The sequence below is a fragment of the Mauremys mutica genome, chromosome 3, assembly GCF_020497125.1.
Source record: "Mauremys mutica isolate MM-2020 ecotype Southern chromosome 3, ASM2049712v1, whole genome shotgun sequence".
NCBI lineage: Eukaryota > Metazoa > Chordata > Testudines > Geoemydidae > Mauremys > Mauremys mutica.
In genome coordinates, this window is record NC_059074.1 from 46,460,782 (window position 1) to 46,476,846 (window position 16,065).

The 16,065-nt window shown below is 40.7% G+C and overlaps 1 protein-coding gene across 10 annotated transcripts in view; it reads right to left on the bottom strand.

The window, feature by feature from the left end:
- CILK1 (ciliogenesis associated kinase 1) overlaps window positions 1–16,065 on the bottom strand; it is a 42,527-nt gene that overhangs the window by 24,986 nt on the left and 1,476 nt on the right. For 2 of the 10 annotated variants that reach the window (XM_045008777.1, XR_006577774.1), the window contains exons 2-6: window positions 13,918–13,967; window positions 7,118–7,234; window positions 4,705–4,759; window positions 3,498–3,619; window positions 2,398–2,477 (exon numbers count right to left, since the gene is read on the bottom strand). In XM_045008777.1, coding sequence (XP_044864712.1) covers window positions 2,398–2,477; window positions 3,498–3,619; window positions 4,705–4,759; window positions 7,118–7,234; window positions 13,918–13,967 — 424 coding nt within the window. Of the gene's footprint in view, window positions 1–2,397; window positions 2,478–3,497; window positions 3,620–3,899; window positions 4,161–4,704; window positions 4,760–7,117; window positions 7,391–13,917; window positions 13,968–14,181; window positions 14,201–14,687; window positions 14,798–15,222; window positions 15,238–16,065 lie in introns of those variants that run through there. The other 8 variants (XM_045008782.1, XM_045008778.1, XM_045008779.1 and 5 more) reach the window with 8 other exon arrangements.

Below are 16,065 nucleotides of genomic sequence, written 5' to 3' on the forward strand. Positions count from 1 at the left end.
ATGCTGGTTGGGGGGGAAAAACAGGGAGTTGAACGGGGTCCAGGGGTCCCTGGGGGGCTGTCAGGAATGAGAGGAGGTTGGATGGGGCAGTGGGGGTCCGGGGGAAGTCAGGAGACAGGGAGCGGGGTGTGTGTGGATGAGGCAGGGGTCCCAGAGGGGCCCTCAGGGAAGGGGGGGGCGGTTGGATGGGGCAGGAGTCCCGGGGTGGGGGGCTGCAGATGGGGAGGGGGTCGTGGCCCAGCCCCCACCTCTTAACTGGCCCTCCATACAATTTTCAAAACCCAACGTGGCCCTCAGGCCAAAAAGTTTGCCTGCCCCTGTCTTAGGCCCACTAATGTGAATGAAGGAGAATAAAGCCATTAGCAGGAACACATCTTATAAAAGTAAAATCTAAGCATGTGAAGTAATTTTCAGATTTCAAGGCCAGAAGGGACCATTGTGATCATCTAGTCTGACCTCCTGTATAACACAAGCCAGAGAACTTCTCCAACGTAGTTCCTAGAGTATATCCTAGCATTCCTAAAGATGGAGAAAAAATTGTTCTCTTGCCACAGAGGCAGGACAAAAGGCAATAGGTTCAAACTACAACACAGCAGATTTAGATGAAATCTGAGGAAAAACTTCCTAACTGTAAGAAAAGTTGGACAATAGAACAAATTGCCTCAGGAAGTCGTGAAAACTTCTTCACTGGAGGTTTTCAACAGGAATCTGGATAGGCATCAGTCTTGGATGATCCTGCATCTTGGCAGGGGTTTACACTGGACAACCCTCAAGGCCCCTTCTAATTCTATGGTTCTATGATCTTTTTAAATCAAGATTGGATATTTTCCTAAAAAGGTCAGTGATGGAGCATCTACCCTTTGTAACTTGTTCCAATGATTAATTATTCTCACCTTTAAATTGCATGTCTTATTCCAGTCTGAATTTGTCTAGCTCTAACTTCCAGCCATTGGATTGTGTTATATGTTTCTCTGCCCGATTGAAGAGCCCATTATTAAATATTTTGTTCCCAAAACAGATAGACTGTACTCAATTCATGCCTTAACCGTCTCAGCACTATAAACCATATTTTCTAATCCTTTAATCATTCTTGTGGCTCTTCTCAGAACCTTCTCCAACTTATCGGCACCCTTCTTGAATTGTGGCCATCAGACCCGGACATAGTTTTCTAGCAACGGTTACATCAGTGACCAGTACAGAGGTAAAATAACCCTTTACTCCTACTTGAGATTCCCCCGTTTATGAATCCCAGGCCTGCCTTAGCAGTTCTGGTCACAACATCACACTGGGAGTTCATGTTCAGCTGATTATCCACTATGATCCCCAAATCTTTGTCAGAGTCACTTCTTCCCAGGTTAGAATCCCCCCTCCTGTAAGTATGGCCTACATTCTTTGTTCCTAAATGTGTACATTTATGTTTAACCATATTAAAATGCATATTGTTTGCTTAAGTTTATTAAGTGATTCAGATCACTCTGAATCAGTGGCCAGTCCTCTTCATTATTTACCACTCTCCCAATTTTTGGATCATCTGTAAACTTTATCAGTGATGATTTTGTGTTTTCTTCCATTGGGACAGTGTTCCTGTAAGCCCACCACCCACAGAGCTCCACTGATGGTGTTCTGCCTATGGAAGGTTTGCAGGATTGGAACCCACTGTTGTAATTTTAATATACTTACAAGACAGTATTGCAATGCATAGGGAACACTAAGAGTAAACTCTAAATTTAAAAGAAATAATTGCTTGATTCAAACATTGGTCTTATTAGTGCTGGCTGGCCAACAAAGTCAGTTCTTATTGTTATCGTAAGACTATCAAAGCTATTTATCACAGGGATATTTTACCATAAGTATAATAATGTATGAATACATTTCACACATACACACACACTACATAATTTGTCATGAGAAGTGCCAAGTTATAAATTCTAGAGGTGGAAACCCTCATTTGTCCAGAGAACAGATACAGCACAGATAGCACCAGTGCAAATCTTATCACACTGTCCCACCAAGATGCCTTAGCCATCACCTGAAATGACTGCCTGGAGAGGCTTTAGTCTCCATGCCCAATCTTTGGGGTCTTTTCTAGGATGGTCAACAAAGATGCCCATTACTGCCAGTTGTGTTGGTAGTTTTGTGATGTGGAATCTTATGCATTAGGAACTGGACAAGCTGCCAGATTAGTTGAACATCACAGGCTACCAAGCAGATAATTATTTGTGGTCACTGGCAACCGTGTCCAACTTGGAATCAGTGACCTAAAAGTGAACAGCCCATCTCCTATCAATAGCCCCCATGACTCCATTTAACAGAGGAATTTTAATATTTATTTTAAAACTAACATGCAGACACTATCTTGCTCCAGTTAAAAATATTTAGAGCCAAAATACAGCCTACCATGTTTATGGATAAATGCAAGCCCTTGCAGGATCTGATACATAATATTCCTAATTGTAGATTCAGGAAACAGTTTGTTTCTGTAGGGTAAAAAGTAAAGAAAAGTTACTGATGCAGTGACAGAGGGGTCATCTTTGCTCTGTTGTATTCTTTAGAGCCTGGAGTGGTTGAACTGGCCTATGGACACTCTGTAAAGGGGATCTGGGTTCCCAACCCCCTGAGACTACTCACCTTTTGCCTCATGGAGAACAGCAGTGGACCATTTTGAGGGCAGGAGGATTATTTTGTTTGCCAGTTTCATTTGGATTGCTTTATGCCCCCAGAAGAGGGTGCAGTCTCCAAAATATACAGCTGGAGGACCACCCCCAAACCAGTTCTATAGATATGTCAGCATTCAGGAAAGGACATCAGTGAGAGGGGTCCCAAGGGGGTAGCCTATGACAGTATTGTATAATAAGTACTCATTTTCTTGAGGTACAGAACTTCATACAATAAAGGCCTGAGGTCTAAAACACATTTGTCCATCTGATTTAGTGTACCTGACCACACCTGGGTATGCATATTGCCCACATGTGCAACCAAAATGTCATTTTAGTTTCTAAATATCCATTTGTGTATGCTTTGAATGTACAGGTACTGCAATTGCAACAAATATGTTCTAGACCTTTGTCTTCAATTTATGAAAGCCTGGCCTATCAGTTGAACTCTACTAAGGGCTTGTCCACATTAGGGAGTTTTACACGGGTTTTGCTATACCAATGAAAATCCCTAGTACATCCCTGAGCTGCATCCATATGAAGAGGGGCTTGTACCAATATAACTTGCTTTGCTTTATACTGGTGCAATGTGAGTACACTGGGGGTTTGCATCAGATATAGTTACACTGGTGCAAAAATCCTTGATGTAGCTGAGCCCTTAAATAGAGCAAGGGCCACATTTTCTACTGTAATATACAACTTTAAACTAAGATTGTGTTTAGAGACTAAATATAACTGCAACCTTTAAAAGATATGGATGTCAAAGAGAGCTCAGAAACATGAACTCATTACTGTTATAGTTAAGTTTGTATCAGGAATGTGTTTATGATGTAATTTACATACCTTTCTTTCATCAATTGGTAAAGATTTTCCTTCATGTATTCAAACACAAAATAAAGATGATCATTTTCTCTGATAACTTCTTTCAGTTTTACTATATTGGCATGGTTTAATTTCTTCAAAGACTAGAAGCACAAAATACAAAAGAAAGAATGTAACACATACTGTTATAAGGAAGGATTCCATTTCACTTACCTTGAAGCCCTTGCTGCACAAGCTAAACTGAAATGCTGTTTAATTGTTTAAGTAGCAGGTAGCTACAGATTTAAAGACCAGATTTCCTAAGAAAGCAATTGACATATACATTCGCAAGTGCTCTGAGTTATATGTGCAGGCTGATTTGTGCAAACATATTGGCTTTTAATTGTGCTAAGCTTGCCAGTTAGACACACTCAACTGACTCACTGTTACACATCTGTGTCTTCTGGCTGTGTCTTCTCCCAACACAACTTCTCACTGGAGGATCTTCCACTCTACTTGTGCACCTATGCTGCCAGAAGCCAGATCAGATTTTGCAGTGAACTCAAGACCTTAATTCACCTGTAGGTCTCTTCCCTCTAAAATGTCCCACCTTTTTGATAACCAGTGGTAGAAACAGCATAGACAAATCCTGCTTTAAGCAGGGTTAGAGGAGATGTGATTAAAAGTTTTCTACACTTGTGCTCCCACTGACACTACTGCTGTTGGAGCTGCATTATTTGTGCCTCTGGTCTAATTATCCAGGAACAGGACTACCCTGCGTGGAAAGGAGTGTATGCACAGATACAGTTGGTAATGAAGAGCATTTAAACCTTAAAATCCATACTGCAATGCTATTCCCAGCTCCGGTTAGAATTCTTGCAGTGCAGTCCTGCCATAGGAACAGCTAGAATTCAGATGGCTATCTTCTCCCTTGGGCAGCTGCTGCTGACCTCAGGTTTGCTGGCAGGAGCCTGCTCCCCACCAGCTACAATCTGGCACCAGCTGTCTACAATCAATAGTTTTTAGTATTACTACAAAACAGCATGTAATAGTTTTAAGGAAGAATGAGGAAATGGCAAAGCTACCACAAACATACTCCACAGGTCTTACTGCAGGGACTGCAAATGAGGCTCTTCTCAGAGCTAGAATGGGTCTATGTTACCTAGAAACACCAGGGAGAACTGTTCTAATGTAAAAGGCCATGTAAATGTTGGGTTGAAAAGTAACCATCCTTGGAATTATCGAGTACCTTAACCTCTCGAAGATTCATACATTCCTCCCAAGAGTAGAACTTTCTCTTCATCCTGTGGAAAGGGGTGGGGTGGGGAGGAGAAGAGAAATAACAGTCAGTCAGTGCCATTACAAATCTGAACTCCATAAGTCTCTGCACCTCAGTTTCCCCATCTGTCAAAGCACTTTACATCTCTAGATGAAAGGTGCTATATGGGAGTTAGTATACAAAATAATACAATGCTGTAGAAGAATAAACTTTTTTTTTTAATAGTATTAAGAAAACACCCTACAATTCAAGGTAAGTGACTTTGGTCCCCACATGTAGCCAAAGGAAGTAAGCTGTTTACAAAAAACAATCAAGCTCTAACACTTAAATCAGATTCAAAATGAACAAAGGGGGGGAAAAACACCCTCCATGCCTCCCAACTCTGCCCAGGGACTCCATGCTTCTTCCCCATGGGGAACACCAGGGCTCAGGGCTCCAGGATTCAGACTCGCTGCTCCCAGCTTCAGCCCTATGGGGGGCCCCAGGGATCAGGGCTTCAGCCCCGCAGGGGGTGCTGGGACTCAGGTTCTGGGTTTCAGCCACAGGGCCCCACAACTCTCTTGAAAGGGCTCACGGACCCCTCGTTGAGAATCGCTGTTCTACAAGCAACAAAACATCTGACCCAGAACAGAAACCTGCTCTGCACAAACTCTCAAAGTCAATAGGAGCTTTAAAAGCAGCAAAGAGTCCTGTGGCACCTTATAGACTAACAGACGTTTTGGAGCATGAGCTTTCGTGGGTGAATACCCACTTCGTCTTGCATTCGTCTATAAGGTGCCACAGGACTCTTTGCTGCTTTTACAGATCCAGACTAACACGACTACCCCTCTGATACTCGAATAGGAGCTTTGTGAACATGGGGCCAAATTCTGCCCTTAGTTACCAGACTTACACCAGTGTGTCAATATAGACTAACTCCATTGTCAAAAAACAGTTACTTCATGGTTATACCAAGAATTTGGCGCAGGGAGTTTATATGATTGGATCATTCTGCTATGGAAACGGTAAGAAATGCTTTCCAGATGAATAGTCTTGACACCCAAGGAGCAACAATAAGGGCTAATGTTCAGGACAGAATGTTTTCATCTGTTACAGAGAGAACACACTTAACTCTTAAAACAGGAAACAAAGCATTTATGGTATTGGGAGGTGGTGGTGGTCGTGGGGGTTTGAGGTAAATTCACTTGAGTCTTACCCTTTCAAGGGTTTGTGTACACCTGACTTTGCCAATTCACCTGAGGAAACGAAGGCTTGGCTTACACTTAAAAGTTAGGTTGACTTAGCTACTTTGGTTGGGTGTATGAAAAATATACACCCAACTGAAACATAGCTATGCCAACCTAACCCCCTAGTATAGACACAGCTATGTCGAGGGCAGAATACATCCACTGGCATAGCTACCATTGTTCAGGGAGGTGGTATTCCTACACTGAGGGCACAAACCCTACCATCAGTATAGGCTGTGTCAACATTAAGGAATTATACTGGCATAGTTACGCCAACATAGTTATGCCACTGTAGTCTCCGTAGTGTAGACATACTCTAACACATTAGTAAAGGCTAGTTTTGACTGGTGGAAACATTTGGGGAGTGTCCACAAGTGCCATTTCACTCCACATAGAAAATGTAATCGATTAGAAAACCGTGCGAAGGCATACCTTCAAATACCTGATTTGAAGGTATGCCTGTATCTATTCCCATGACAGATTTGTAGTAGTAACTCTGCCTTTTACTAGCATGAATCTTTGCTCACAATCCCTGCAATGGCCATGAGAATACACAGCTGATCTGCTAGGCTACTGTAGTGTAGACACTTCCTATGGCAACGGAAGGTTTTTTTCCCCATCACTCTAGGTAATCCACCTCGCTGAGCAGTGGTAGCTAGACTGATGGAAGCATTCTTTCGTCCTCCTCACTGCATCTACACCAAGGGTTAGGTTGGCATACCTCTGGCACTCAGGGGTGTGGATTTTATACACTCAGAAGCAATGCAGCTATGTCAATTTACATTTTAAGTGTAGATCAGGCCTTAGACAGGTGGGCCATTTAAAAACCTCACTAAGTGGTCTCTGAAGCCGTTAAGTGAGACACTGAAAATTAAATAGGCCTCAAACAATTTGGGTGAAATGTGAGGGCTGTGTATTACAATGGGACATAAGTAACAGACAAAGGTGACATAATCAGTTCACTCCTCAATACAACTGTCACTGGGTGATTAGACCATTCATTTTATGTTCCATATTTAGTGGCTGGGAATTAAGATGCAGAGTTGTATATTCTCAGACCTTGTTGCAAAACCAATTGTATATACTGAACACATGATATATATTAATTGGCTATGTACCAATGTAATACTATTACATCAAGGAACAAAGTGACTCACTTTTTAATGGCAATTAGCTCCCCAGAGTCAATGCTTCTCCCTAGGAGGACGGAGCCATACGTCCCATCGCCAAGCTGTTTGATAGTAGTGTATCTATTCATGATGTGGATCCTTTGGCTGCAAATTCATTTCAGTCCTTAGTACATGCTTCCCTGCAGCTGACGTGTTTCTACTCTGAGTGTAACCAGTTCTTTCTGTGGCAGCATAAATACAGAGTACTCATGACTACACAAAGAGCCACAAGAGTCATGTTTTCAAGGCTCAGCCTCTGGTCTGAAATACAGAACACAATCCAGTGGATTTGGACTATTTGCATTTTTCAAAGTTGTCTTGTTTCAAGCCTCCTTTCGTCCCAAAGACATCCAGGAGCACAAACAGGCTTTTTTCCTGGTTGTCCAAAACAAAAGAGCCAGATTGGGTCTGGCCTTAAATAGGCATGTGCACTATTTTACACCCTCCCACTCCTTTACACCCTACCATCCCAGCTGCCATTGCAGGGCCTGTAATTAGCATCAGACGTGATGGCAACCCCAATGGGTAGCAATAAGCAACACTGCAGTTACCAAAAGCACAGAATGAGTTCTCATGGCCTGGAAATAGCAGCCCCAGCAAGGGAACTGAGCATCTCTAATTACGTGGCAGGGAATCTGTTTTAGCAAAATTATCTAGCAAATGGATCGGTAACTCACAGGTCATATTGCAGTCAGTGCAGAGCTCTGACAAACCAGCTTTCCTAACTTTCCAAGATGTCCCTCTGCGTGAGGGGTAGAGTCATACATATCCTTTAAAGGGAAAAGATACTCAAGACAGACAAGACCACGTTTATCTCAGGGTTGTTACCCCAGGGATAAAGTCTGGCTCCAGGAATACTTTATATACTCAAATTACCTACCAGACCCATCACCCTGACACAGTGCAAATAAAAGAATAATAGAAAATAAAGATGAATAGTGCTTATTAGCTTCTCTAGTCCAACCCCTGCCAATGATTCCTTAATGCTTAAATCATCTTACTTACAAAAAGGAACAAAATGTGACCTATACTATGTAAATTAGTCATACCCTTGGAATTAAGCTAAGTAGTGGGAACAAGAATCACAACTGCAAGCTTGTCTGTGTTATGGTCAGTTCCATGCCTTCTTACTCCTCTTATTAAGAACTTAATATCATCTCTGAGCAGAAGAGCAGTGGCTTTTGCCTTTGTAAGCTGTGTGTGTAGTCTGAATTACTTGTCAACAGATTTGCTGCAGTACCCTTACCGCATGCTCCCTGTGCTGCCTTAACTGGGAAAACAGATGACTGTTTTAGTGATGGAGAGAGCTGCAAATAAATCTCCTGCATCCTTTTTTCCCCCAACAACAGGATAGGTTGCCCAACCACTGTCAATGTCACCAGTACATTAATATCTACTCTTGCAATGATGCTGGCTGCAACAGCGGTGTGTTACAATAAGTTGGAATGGTCCAATTGAATTAAGATGTTAGCAATTTTTTCCCTTTTTCTTAGCAGTTAAGCCCTGCCTGAAATAGGCTGCTTCTGCATCCCACTGGGATCTGTAAACCTATTGCACTGATGTGGGAAAGAAATCCATTAATGTCAAAACAGCTTTTGTCAGTTTATGTATCATGTACGGAGGAGACAATCACTCTCCCTACCTAGAAGGCACTTAGACTCCACAATTCATCAGAATTTGCCTCAAAATCCACACTTTGCTGAACAGTTGTGCTGCATCAAAGCTTCCCTTAAACTTTTTTTTAACCCTGAAATGGAAACTAAATATAAACAATGCAGACGGGCTGCACAGCCAGAACCAATGTTTCTGAGAGGTGTGAACTGCTCATTCATCCCAATAGACTACTAACTGAAACCCAAAGATAGCAATTTAAATGTCAACAGGGTATTTCACTCTATAATTTTAGAAGAACTATCCAGTAAATATGTATAGCTCACAATCCCAGTCTCCCTCAAAGATTGGAAGTATAAGATATATTTAAAACAACATAAAAAAAAGAGGGGCTACTGTGCTGATTAATGTAAACTTAAAAATGAATAATACAAATACTATAGGTTTGTCAGTAATTTAAATGAATTTCCAGCCTGCCATACCAGAATACTGCACAATCAAGGGACATCGTCACAGAATTTAGGTCTGTTATGCTTGACAACTTGCCATGGAATAGGCAAGACCTGGTCCATAGCAGCAGCACTTTGGGGAGCTCTGGAGTACCACTTGCTTGTTGGCCACTTTATTGGGTAATTGGGTATTCAAGTGTGAAAGTTTTGGCTTAAGTGATTTAAGCCAAGTCTGAGGAGTCGGTGGCAGACCAAGGATTTTAACTCTAACTCCTTGTTCCCAGACCTGTGATCGGATCAATAATTCAGGTCTCTCAATATCAAATTTAGACAACAAAGCAAGACTCCTTGTGTTTTTCCATCAATGAAAAGGTAATAAATAATAATGGCGCAAGAAATGAATTTGTACAATTTTGAACTAAACACGAAAAATTTGGCAGACCTGTAGAAGTCTCAGCAAATACTTTCCTCATGAAAGGGGCACGATGCATTAGTCAGGGTCATAATGCATTAGTCTACATAATGGAACAAATATTTAATAACAGGCTCTTCAATCTAGCAGACAAACGTATAACAGGATATGGTGGTTGGAAGCCAAAGCTAGACAAATGCAGACTGGAAATAAGACATACATTTTTAACAGTGAGGGTAATTAACCACTGGAACAATTTTCCAAGGGTTATGGTGGATTCTCCACCTCGGGAAAATTTTTTTAAATCAAGGTTGGATGTTTTTCTAAAGGATGTGCTCTAGGAATTATTTTGGGGACTTCTATGGCCTGTGTTATACAGGAGGTCAGACAGATGAATGCAATGATCCCTTCTGGCCTTGGAATCTATGTATCTAAGGCTAGGTCTAGGTTACTGGTTCTACAGCAGCACACTGCAATGGCACAGGCTGCTGTTGTACCACAGATGCTTTCTACGGTAACAGAAGTGATTTTTTCCACCTCTCTGAGCAGCAGTAGCTAGGTTGACAGAATAATCTACTCTGGGGGTTAGGTCAGCTTAACTATGGAGCTCAGGAGTGTTACTTCTTCATACTCTGAAGGTTTGTCTCCACTTGCCGGTGGATTGACGCTGTAGCGATCGATCTACTGGGGGTCAATTTAGCAGGTCTAGTGAAGACCTGGTAAATCGACTGCCGATCGCTCTCCCGTCTACTCCGGTACTCCACTGGAACGAGAAGCGGAAGGTAAATCGACATGAGAGTTTACACCATGCTGGGTCTATGGGAAAGACACTGCAACATGTTGACTCCGGCTACGTTATTCACATAGCTGGAGTTGTGTAACTTAGGCTGACTTAACCCCATATTGTAGACCTGTCCTGAATGGCGTTGCTAGGTCAACCTAAACTTTAATTGTAGACCAGGTCTAAGAGCCTTGACACAGTGGAATTGAATACTCCCAGAGAGGGAGGATCATTCAGCAGATCTGATGCTTCCTCTCCTTTGTGCTCCTGCCCCATCTCTTCCTGCAGAGAAGGAAGAGGCTTTTGAGGCCTAAATCACTATAAGAACATAAGAACATAAGAAAGGCCGTACCGGGTCAGACCAAAGGTCCATCTAGCCCAGTATCTGTCTACCGACAGTGGCCAATGCCAGGTGCCCCAGAGAGAGTGAACCTAACAGGCAATGATCAAGTGATCTCTCTCCTGCCATCCATCTCCATCCTCTGACGAACAGAGGCTAGGGACACCATTCTTACCCATCCTGGCTAATAGCCATTTATGAACTTAGCCACCATGAATTTATCCAGTCCCCTTTTAAACATTGTTATAGTCCTACCTTCACAACCTCCTCAGGTAAGGAGTTCCACAAGTTGACTGTGCGCTGCGTGAAGAAGAACTTCCCTTTATTTGTTTTAAACCTGCTGCCTATTAATTTCATTTGGTGACCCCTAGTTCTTGTATTATGGGAATAAGTAAATAACTTTTCCTTATCCACTTTCTCAACATCACTCATGATTTTATATACCTCTATCATGTCCCCCCTTAGTCTTCTCTTTTCCAAGCTGAAGAGTCCTAGCCTCTTTAATCTTTCCTCGTATGGGACCCTCTCTAAACCCTTAATCATTTTAGTTGCCCTTTTCTGAACCTTTTCTAGTGCTAGAATATCTTTTTTGAGGTGAGGAGACCACATCTGTACACAGTATTCGAGATGTGGGCGTACCATGGATTTCTATAAGGGCAATAATATATTCTCAGTCCTATTCTCTATCCCCTTTTTAATGATTCCTAACATCCTGTTTGCTTTTTTGACCGCCTCTGCACACTGCGTGGACGTCTTCAGAGAACTATCCACGATGACGCCAAGATCTTTTTCCTGACTCGTTGTAGCTAAATTAGCCCCCATCATGTTGTATGTATAGTTGGGGTTATTTTTTCCAATGTGCATTACTTTACATTTATCCACATTAAATTTCATTTGCCATTTTGTTGCCCAATCACTTAGTTTTGTGAGATCTTTTTGAAGTTCTTCACAATCTGCTTTGGTCTTAACTATCTTGAGTAGTTTAGTATCATCTGCAAACTTTGCCACTATCTGCCTCCTTTGCTTTTTGTTGGGGTGTGGTTGACAGCATCCCCATACACCTCTTGCAATAACTTTCAGTTACGTGCCTAATGAGCAGGATTAGATGCAAATTTCAAAGTTTGACTAGAAAATTAAGTGAAAAATACATATTAAAAAAAAATCACACTGTTGTGCACGGAAGTTAATGAGGCTCCACATGACCACAGATGTCCAATGCAGGATCAGAGCCTAGTTTTGGATGCCAGTTGGAGAGGTTTGGAACCTGAAGTCAACTGGAGTCCTACGTTCTCTGAACGTTGGAAAAATCTAGCTATAGGTGTTTCAAGTTTGCTAAACAGGAATTTAAGTACCAAAATTAATGGATACTTTTGAAACTTTTGGTCTAACTATTTGGACAGAGACACCCACACAGAGGCAATGGTCAAATTGAAAAAAAGATGCTGGTTTTGCGTTTTTAAAACTTGACCATAGCTACATTACTAAAACCAGATAGGCCTTGTGAACATGAAAATACTGAACCCCATTTAATTAAGTCAATTTCTAAGGTGATTTATCTCAACCAGTACAGTTTTCTGGTTGAAGGGGTCTTAGGTTTTTAAACTTGTTCCAGTAATCCTATTTCCTATTTATGCTCTGTTTTCACTTTATGGTTCTCTCAGTTTTGATCGTGGAGACAGCTTAGCCCCAAATCATACAGGATGCTCCATGCAGATAGAGTCCTACTGACCTCAGTGTGACTTGGCAGTAGTAGCACAAGCATCTGCCTGTGTAAAGCAGCCCTAGTCAGTTTCACTTTTGTTTATAATCTGATTTATAATCCCTGCAGAAAGTAAAAACTATAGGAAGTTTTTTTTAATGTTGAGCGTGGGGGTTTGGGGTTGGCTTGAAATTTAACAAAATAGTGGTTTTGTTGTAATAATAAAAATAATAATAATAATAATAATAATAAAAAGAGAGACTAGCAATTTTCAGTTTTGTAGAATTTATTTTTTTTTAAATCAAAACAAACCATAAATTTGGGGCCTAAATCAAAAGGACAGAGTCCCATAAAACAACAAACAAACAAACACTTTATTATCGCGCATCACTAAACAAAGTGTTAATTATTATTTACAGAGCATTGTGAACTGAAATTCAGCCCAACATCTTTTTGTAAACTCAATAAAAATGATTCATTTTTGAGATTTTGTCACTGAGACTGTATTTGCTTAAATACTTATTCCCCTCTGGTGTTTGAAAGACAAACCTTACAGCACTGAGAATCTGAAAGTGAAACTGACTATAAAACAAATTGAAACTGACTTCATTAATTTTCATTGTCAAAAATTGAGAAATGCAAAAGAAAAACCAAAAAAAACCCCAGCATAAACAGTGACAAGTCAATTTTAAAAATTCTTTCAATTGTGATCATCTAATTTGTTGTTAGTAATCTCTGCAAATAAATCTGTTGGTTTAGAATATATTGTTTTAAATGAACACTGTTTAGCTCTGTATCTGTAAAGCATTTTGAAATACAATATGAAGAACATTATACAAACTAACTTGAAATAATCTCTTAAGAATGAAAAGCTCCCACTGACAATTTCATAAGTGTTTAAGTATGAGTCACATCCTCTAAACTCATCTATATGCCTTTTGGCTACCACAGTGCCAAAAACATCCAGCAGCTGGTAGGCTCCTCACCCTTACCATCGTCCCCACAGGAAGGACAAGGACTGATTCAGAGTGCCATCCTACAAACATGTATGCAGGTGAGTAATCCTACTGAAATCACCGACTTCAGTAGCACTACTCATGTCTAAATTTACCCACATGCACAAGTGTTTGGAAGATCAGGCCGTTAGGAAGAGTAGGGACATTTTACAAACATGTATGATATTGACCTGGATTCATGTGATGATGGTATGTATCGATGGATTTTTCTTTTCTGTTTAACAAAAGTTACTTCTAAACAAAAAAAAATTCTAAAGCAAATGAGACAGTGCTAATGCCTATGACCGAGTTTCAATTTTATTATTTGTTTTTAAACCCTGCAAGGATGGAGGCAATAGCACAGTATTTATGAAATTCTAGCTCTCTGTAAAGAAGTGTATCTGAAATCTGGTAACTAGCCATAGCGCTAGCAGCATCCTAACTAACAGCACTTTCCATGAACACACATGCCATTTATTAGTAAAAATCAAAACTATTTACCTTTGATGAATCCAGCCCATTGTATGGTAGTCACTCGGTATTACGCAACTCTAGCAAAAGGATAATTAAACTCCATTATAAGAGTTGTCTGTTCTGTTGTCTATACAGAGAACAAATTTAACATTTGCCTTATGATTTGCGCATGAACAGTCTTAAACTATCATTTTCAAAGCAAGAACAAAAGACAATTTGTATTAATTTAACTGGTCTTATTTGTAGGCCACACGGCATGTTCCCTATAGAATAATTTTCATATACACTTACATAAATGAAGTCATACTAAATCAAAACATCATCTGAAAATCAAATGAAAAATGGTTGCTACTAAACAAGAAATTCGTATCTTCAAGTCCCTCCCATGCAGGCCTAGTCAGAAAACTTTCGTGTACAGCTCTATTTGAGATGTCAAAAGAAAAGGCCTAAAACCATGGTGTGGGGAGGGGGGTAGACAAATGATGTTAAAGAACCAATTCTCCTTTTAAACCCAACTATTAGAATCAGGGCGAGATCCACACGACTGTGGATAGAAAAAACAGAGGATTAACCACATTTTTGGGTGCCTCCAAATCTGTCATCATGTCTAGGGACACTGATGTTACAACCTACTAATACTGCTCTAAAAGACAATTTGTAATTGCTCGTAGAGCCCTTAAAGAGGATTTGCAGCAATTTGAAAGTAGTGGAAAAGCTGTTAAGAGGAGTAGTCAGACAGTTTGTACAACATGCTGTCTACGTCGAGGAGAAAACTGCACTAGTAAATCACAACATACACAGTACAAACCCAGCTACAAGAAGCCATGCGGCAAGTCCATCCGAGGGAAGCCAGGGCTGATCTAGCTGCCAGAGGATCATTGCACTAGGCCGAGAAGAAAAGAAAAGGAGTTTTCCGCTCACCAGCCAGGAGAAAAACAAACAAAAGACAATGTGGCTACTAATCAAGGACAACCAGGAGCTTTCCCTGCTGAAAGCTACGCAGCAGCTCCCCTCTCTGGCCTTTCCTTTGCACAGTGCTGTCTCTCCACAGCCAAACAGCATGGGATTCATTTACTATATAGACAGGGTTTGTTTTTAATGGAAAAAAAAAAACCTATCTCCACGTGAGAGAATCTAGTAACTTTTTAAGACAAATGTAAATATAAAAAAATAACAAGCTAATGCAAAAAATAAACCATTAATAAATTGTTACTGGGCTCATATTGAGCCAGTAAGTGTAAATATCTTATAATGATCAGCTAGGCCCTGATCCTACAGTGAGCTGCCCAGGGATTCATCAACACAGAGCTGCTGAGATCAAGGCCTACAAACCGGAAGGGCCTGATCCTTCATTCCTTGTGTACCCAAAGCTCCCACTGACTTTAATATAAGGCTGAATTAAGAACTGGGAAGTGGAGGAGAATAATCAATTGGGCACCAAGTACTTAAGCACCAACATCTTTGCCAGGAGAGGATGTCTTCTCTCTCCCTCTTCCCTCCTCCTCCACCCCGATTTATACTTTTTTTTAAAATGGGGAAACTGAGGCACATATTTATTCCCCTCCCACCAACCATACAGGGCAGTATCTGAGGGGGGCTTAGAACTCAGGAATGCCACCTGCTCAGCCTTTCAATGTTACCTAACAATATATTCTGCACTGGAATACATACATTTTAAAAGCCTGACTTTATACAACTCAGTGACATGGAGTAATAGTTATTTCACAGTGGCTTCCTCAAACTGCCTTAATTTGAAAGTGTGATAGAACGTCCAGAAATGTGGTGAAGCCAATAGGAGTAGTGTATGCTTATTGAAGGGAAGAATCTGGCATTAAATCATTATTGTGATGTCTCACAACTATGTATATAAGTGTATGCCCCAGTTTTACAAAATTCTACTAGCCCATTCACTCGGGGTAATCTGTAAAAAAAAAGAATATGAGAATATAATTAATGTTTTCATATTTATTATTGAGAAGGACACAAGTATATTTTGTTTGTGGGATGATATATGTTCATGACAGTTCTGAAAAGCTGTCATTTACTCCTCTGTTATCCAAAACTCTTAGCTGTCTAAAACAGGGTCATATCCCCTGAGGTCTATTTATACTTACTCTGAAAATTTCCACAGCTATTAGAAACCTCTGTTATCCAAATTTACTCATTTTGACATTT